A 6000-nucleotide genomic window follows, 5' to 3' on the forward strand; every position below is an offset into this window, starting at 1 on the left:
CTGGCATATTGAGTGCAGCACTTTCACAGCATCATCTTTCAGGATTTGGAATAGCTCAACTGGAATTCCATCACCTCCACTAGCTTTGTTCGTAGTGATGCTTTCTAAGGCCCACTTGACTTCACATTCCAGGATGTCTGGCTCTAGGTGAGTGATCACACCATCGTGATTACCTGGGTCATGAAGATCTTTTTCGTACAGATCTTCTGTGTATTCTTGCCACCTCTTCTTAATATCTTCTGCCTCTGTTAGGTCCATACCATTTCTGTCGTTTATCGAGCCCATCTTTGCATGAAATGTTCCCTTGGTATCTCTAATTTTCTTGAAGAGATTTCTAGTCTTTCCCATTCTATTTTTTTCATCTATTTCTTTGCATTGATTGCTGAGGAAGGCTTTCTTACCTCTCCTTGCTATTCTTTGGAACTCTGTATTCAGATGCTTATATCTTTCCTTTTCTCCTTTGCTTTTCACTTCTCTTCTTTTCACAGCTATTTGTAAGGCCTCCTCAGACATGCATTTTGCTTTTTTGCATTTTTTTTCCATGGGGATGGTCTTGATCCCTGTGTCCTGTACGGTGTCACGAACCTCCGTCCATAGTTCATCAGGCATTCTGTCTATCAGATCTAGTTCCTTAACCTATTTCTCACTTCCACTGTAAAATCATAAGGGATTTGATTTCTGTCATACCTGAATGGTCTAGTGGTTTTCCCTATTTTCTTCAATTTACGTCTGAATTTGGCAATAAGGAGTTCATGATCTGAGCCACAGTCAGCTCCTGGTCTTGTTTTTGCTGACTGTATAGAGCTTCTCCATCTTTGGCTGCAAAGAATATAATCAGTCTGATTTCAGTGTTGACCATCTGGTGATGTCTATGTGTAGTCTTCTCTTGTGTTGTTGGAAGAGGGTGTTTGCTATGACTAGAGCTTTCCCCTGGCAAAACTCTGTTAGCCTTTGCCCTGCTTCATTCCGTACTCCAAGGCCAAACTTGCCTGTTACTCCAGGTGTTTCTTGACTTCCTACTTTTACATTCCAGTCCCCTATAATGAAAAGGACATTTTTTTGGGGGGTGTTAGTTCTAAAAGGCCTTGTAGGTCTTCATAGAACCATTCAACTTCAGCTTCTTCAGTGTTACTGGTTGGGGCATAGGCTTGGATTACCGTGATATTGAATGGTTTGCCTTGGAAACAAACAGAGATCATTCTGTCGTTTTTGAGATTGCATCCAAGTACTGCATTTCAGACTTTTTTTGACCATGATGGCTACTCCATTTCTTCTAAGGGATTCCTGCCCACAGTAGTAGATGTAATGGTCATCTGAGTTAAATTCACCCAGTCCAGTCCCTTTTAGTTCGCTGATTCCTAGAATGTCGACGTTCACTCTTGCCATCTCATGTTTGACCACTTCCAGTTTGCCTTGATTCATGGACTTGACATTCCAGGTTCCTATGCAATAGTACTCTTTACAGCATCGGACCTTGCTTCTATCACCAGTTCCATCCACAGCTGGATATTGTTTTTGCTTTGGCTCCACCACTTCATTCTTTCTGAAGTTATTTCTCCACTGATCTCCAGTAGCATATTGGGCACCTACCGACCTGGGGAGTTCCTCTTTCAGTATCCTATCATTTTGCATTTTCATACTGTTCATGGGGTTCTCAAGGCAAGAATACTGAAGTGGTTTGCCATTCTCTTCTCCAGTGGACCACATTCTGTCAGACCTCTCCACCATGACCCTCCTGTCTTGGGTTGGCCCCATACGGCATGGCTTAGTTTCATTGAGTTAAACAAGGCTGTGTTCCATATGATCAGATTGGTTAGTTTTCTGTCATTATGGTTTTAGTGTGTCTGCCCTCTGATGCCCTCTCGCAACACCTACCATCTTACTTTGGTTTCTCTTACCTTGGACATGGGGTATAGCTGGTAAATGGGAGCTTAGGGATTTGAAACAAGCTGTCTGGATCCAGAATTAGACTTTTAACATCGCCACTAGATACTGCCTCTCAAGGAAAGGAAAGAGATAGGAACTGCTTTCAGGTGTCTATCTGCCTCATCCACTAACCAGAGTGAGTGCTGTTTAATTTAATTTAAAATTCACCTCCACAGTCACACATGACATTAAGTGCTCAGTGGCCACATGACTAGTGGCTACAGTATTGAATAGCTCTGTATAGAACATTTTCATCATTTCAGAAAGTTCTATCTGACAACATTTGGCAATGACTTAAAACTAGCCACTAAACCAGGAGAGCTGATGGACAAGCTGAAAATTAAAACCTTACTGTATGGAGTTTCTATGGACTAAATTCGCTATCACATAGTCTCTTTCATCCACAAGTAAATTGCCATGTGACAGTGGATGCTTTGTATTAACTTGCTAATTCTAGGTGGGCACCTCAAGGCCTCTCTTGTTGTGAGCTCTTTGGGGTACCCATGGCCTACACAGACGTACTGTGGGCTCTTTTATTTGCATTTTTATTTTCAATTAGGCACAGTTCATCTGCGATATTAACTGTGAACAGCTGTGTCTGTGCAGGCACTATAAAGATAAAAGACCTCATTTTAATTTGAACTCTGGTAAAGAACCTATTAAACAGCCATAATATTAATTCATAAAAGAATGTAGCAGCTTTTTATTGGATTACTTCCCCACCCCCTTGGTAAATTAACATTTGCAGACATTCAAACAGATGTCTTAAATACACATCGTTATTAACATGAAAATGTGGTATTTTTGTAAATTAAAATCAGATTCTGAACTGCTCAGGAGAGATCCTGACTCATAACTCTTTTTCAAACAAGAAAACTAGGTCTTAAAAACCAAATTAAGTAATCCTTCCACACACCAGGCAGCGGTGGGTGTGTTAGGTTAAATTCCAAATGACACAGAGTTTTGTTTTGTTTTGTTTGTTCATAAAGTTTGATGATTAAAAAAAAAAAAAGATTCATTTCAGAGTAGTATTTGCATCACCTCCCAAGTTCCTTCTGCCTACCTGTTGTTCCTTGATTTAGGAAGGAATTGAGTTTTTGTTTACTCATGTTGAAACTCTGTCAAAAGAATTAATTTAAAATTGACATATGTTTTCCTTTATCTCGTATTTTAAATGCAACTAGTTAATTAAGATGAGAGCTAGACCATGCCTAAATCTATCTTCATTATCCAAGAAAGAAAATTAAAATAAACATGCACTGCTTGTGGAATATTTAGGGTGAATCTCTAACCCAGCAAAAAGAATTTTGAGACCAGAAAGAAATGTTTAACAAAATTTTGCTCACAGACTTAGAATCTGCTCTAGGTGTCTGTATCTTTGTATTTATATTGCTGTCTCTAATTTTTTCTGCCTTCCAGCTTTCCACTTTATGCTTTGGGCTTTCTTTTCCATATGCTTAATACCTGGTGTCTTTCTACATGGTAGTGCAGAATAAGGAATGAGAACTTAGAAATTCACCTCTGCCATTTTCCAGGGGTCTAACATTTGAGAAGTTCCCTTAAGACATTCAAACCTTAGTTCATCTCTTTCCAGAATGAGAAAGCTTACCTCACCAGCGTTCCTACCTCACAGGTGTTTGTTAGAGCCAATTAAGATATATTAGGAACCCATTTTGAAAAATGGCATAGAGCTAGATGAATGTTATTATTGCAAAGTTAAGTTTCTCTGGTCCTTAAACGTTGGTAAATTGAGTTATTTCCCAGTCTTGCCTGACTGCCTAAGAAATGTGAAACCATCTTCTGTTTCCATGGGCTGGGCTTGGCTTTCTTCCCAAGCTCACAATCCTTCAGAAACAGAACCTGTTAATTCTCTGCTAAGTCTCTGCTGGATATCAGACTAAGACAAAATATGCAGGTTGGGGTGTGATTTTGGAAGGGAGACTTTTTTTTAGTCCATATTTTATTGTTTCGATAAAGCTAACACTTTTTAATTCCTTTTCTTCATTTATTTACTGATTGTGATCACAATGCAATTCAAGTTAAAGGTAGTTATAACCCTTTAGTACATATAGCAGGATCCTCCATGAGATCTATAATCCTTTCAACATATGTTAAGAGATGAAAAAATTGAATTTAACGTCATTTCATTTTCAGCAACATAAGCACAAGTAATTGTGTTTTCAACCTAAAGGCAAATTTCATATATTGTGTTTTCTGGGTAAGTGTTGCCTTTTTCTGACCTCAAGACAACTAATCCATTTTCCTCGTGTCCCTCACAAAGCGCTACTATAAGCTGTATCAAATAATCTAATTTTGAGAAGGCATTTTGAAAATATCAGTTGCTGTCCTGTCTTCTCATCTGTTTGATTTTGTCACTGACTTTCTTAACACTCTTCAGCCTCCTCCTGTTTCCCATTAAAGTCCTTACTTTCTTATATAACATTCTAAGCATGGGAAAAAGATACCAATGGTTAACCAGAATTCTTTACAAGCCTATCATTATCTTATTGAATTCCAAGAAATAGTAGTAAAAAGACTGACTGAAATGCATATTTGAATTGGTTTTGTTTTTATTTTCCCCCTCACAGAATGCAGGTCAGGCCAATACGGACCCAACTGCTCTCTGAAGTGCCGGTGCACCCACACAGCTCACTGTGACCCTCTTAATGGGCACTGCAATTGCCCCCCAAAGAGAATGGGTCCAACCTGTGAGGAAGATGGTTTGGATGATCCTCAGTAACCAAATGCTAACAGCTTTTCAGCAGATGAATAGAATTTTGCTGAGGTTCACCCATGGTTCATCATCTTAACTTTGGCAGAGAAATGTACTTACTCAATCATCTTCGGCCCAACCTCGCCTGTTGTGAGGTGAAAGACAGGACATCTCAACTTTATGGCCTCCAAGCACAAGTTCCACTCTCTAGCCTACCCTTCCCAACTCGCTGAAGAACATGCCCAAGAAAAAGAGAATGTTTTTTTAAGGTCCCAAATTGTAGTAACATTTTGGACTAATAAATGAAACTCTTTTTTTTATATGCACAGGAGGTATTTAAATTTGGAAGTAAGAACTGCTTTTCAGTTCAGGTTGGACTGCACTGAAATATTCACACCTATTCACTGAAGACCTCAGTGACCATTAAGTAGCTGGATCCTCTTTAGAAATGTCTAGAATTTCATCTATTTATTCTCAGTATCCTGCTTCACAGCTAAGTCAGCTTCAGATTGTTAATGTATTGTATTTCAAACATGACTTTTGGTGTGGGAGGCTATTAAGACTTTAGCCACATAAAGATCGGGGTTAAAGTATGACGTGCAGACTTACAATGAATCATCAAAATGTTTAATGGTGTTCTCCTCATCACTGGTCAGCAGACAGGAAGAAAAAGTGAGTACAACTGATCAAGGGAAGTGCTTAGCCTGCTCCACAGATTACCCATGGAGTAGGACCTGATTGGAAGTAAGCTTTTAATCCACACTGTAATCTTGACTCAAGCTGTTCATCATTTAGGTCGGTTCTATAACATGTGTAAGCATGAGCCATGTGATGAGCCCCAGAGAGACATATCAATAAATATGATTATATTCTTGCTCTCAACTGGTTTATAAGTGTTTAAAATTTCAGATGACTGCTTAATTCGCTTTAAATAACAATAATTTTCTTGATTAGAAATGTTGTTATTCATGTTATCTAATAGGATAAACAGAATACTGAAATTACATAACTATATATTTGACTTAAAACAATATGTACACAATATAGTATTTAAAGCTCTTAAATAAAATTTTAAATAAAATATTTAAAACTTTAAAATAAAATCTGAAGAAAGATTTGACAGGGATTTATGAAAAATGTTTGGTGTATCAATTCACTAGTTTCTGATCGTTACTTAACATTTATCTTCCTGTATCTCAGCACACTTGACAGAGATATATCATATCTACAATAGACAGCCATGTCAAATTTACTGTTATTAAATAATATGAAAGATATAATTAGATAACATCCTCAAGGATTGCATCTAAATTTGCTTTGGTCTTAAAAGAGTTACAATCAACTTATCCTTTTTTAGTCTC

General features: G+C 38.0%; 1 protein-coding gene across 1 annotated transcript in view; it reads left to right on the top strand.

Moving 5' to 3' along the window:
* LOC147379488 (uncharacterized) overlaps window positions 1–5521 on the top strand; it is a 687768-nt gene extending 682247 nt beyond the window's left edge. Inside the window, exon 26 of the mRNA XM_086415322.1 lies at window positions 4515–5521. Within this exon, the coding sequence (XP_086271448.1) occupies window positions 4515–4666 (152 nt within the window). The 3' untranslated portion in view covers window positions 4667–5521. The remainder of the gene's footprint in view (window positions 1–4514) is intronic.
* The last annotated feature ends 479 nt before the right edge of the window (window positions 5522–6000 follow it).

Source organism: Bos grunniens, chromosome 1, assembly GCF_055505025.1.
Source record: "Bos grunniens cultivar Pamir isolate PY7600 chromosome 1, Bosgru_T2T1.0, whole genome shotgun sequence".
Classification (NCBI taxonomy): domain Eukaryota; kingdom Metazoa; phylum Chordata; class Mammalia; order Artiodactyla; family Bovidae; genus Bos; species Bos grunniens.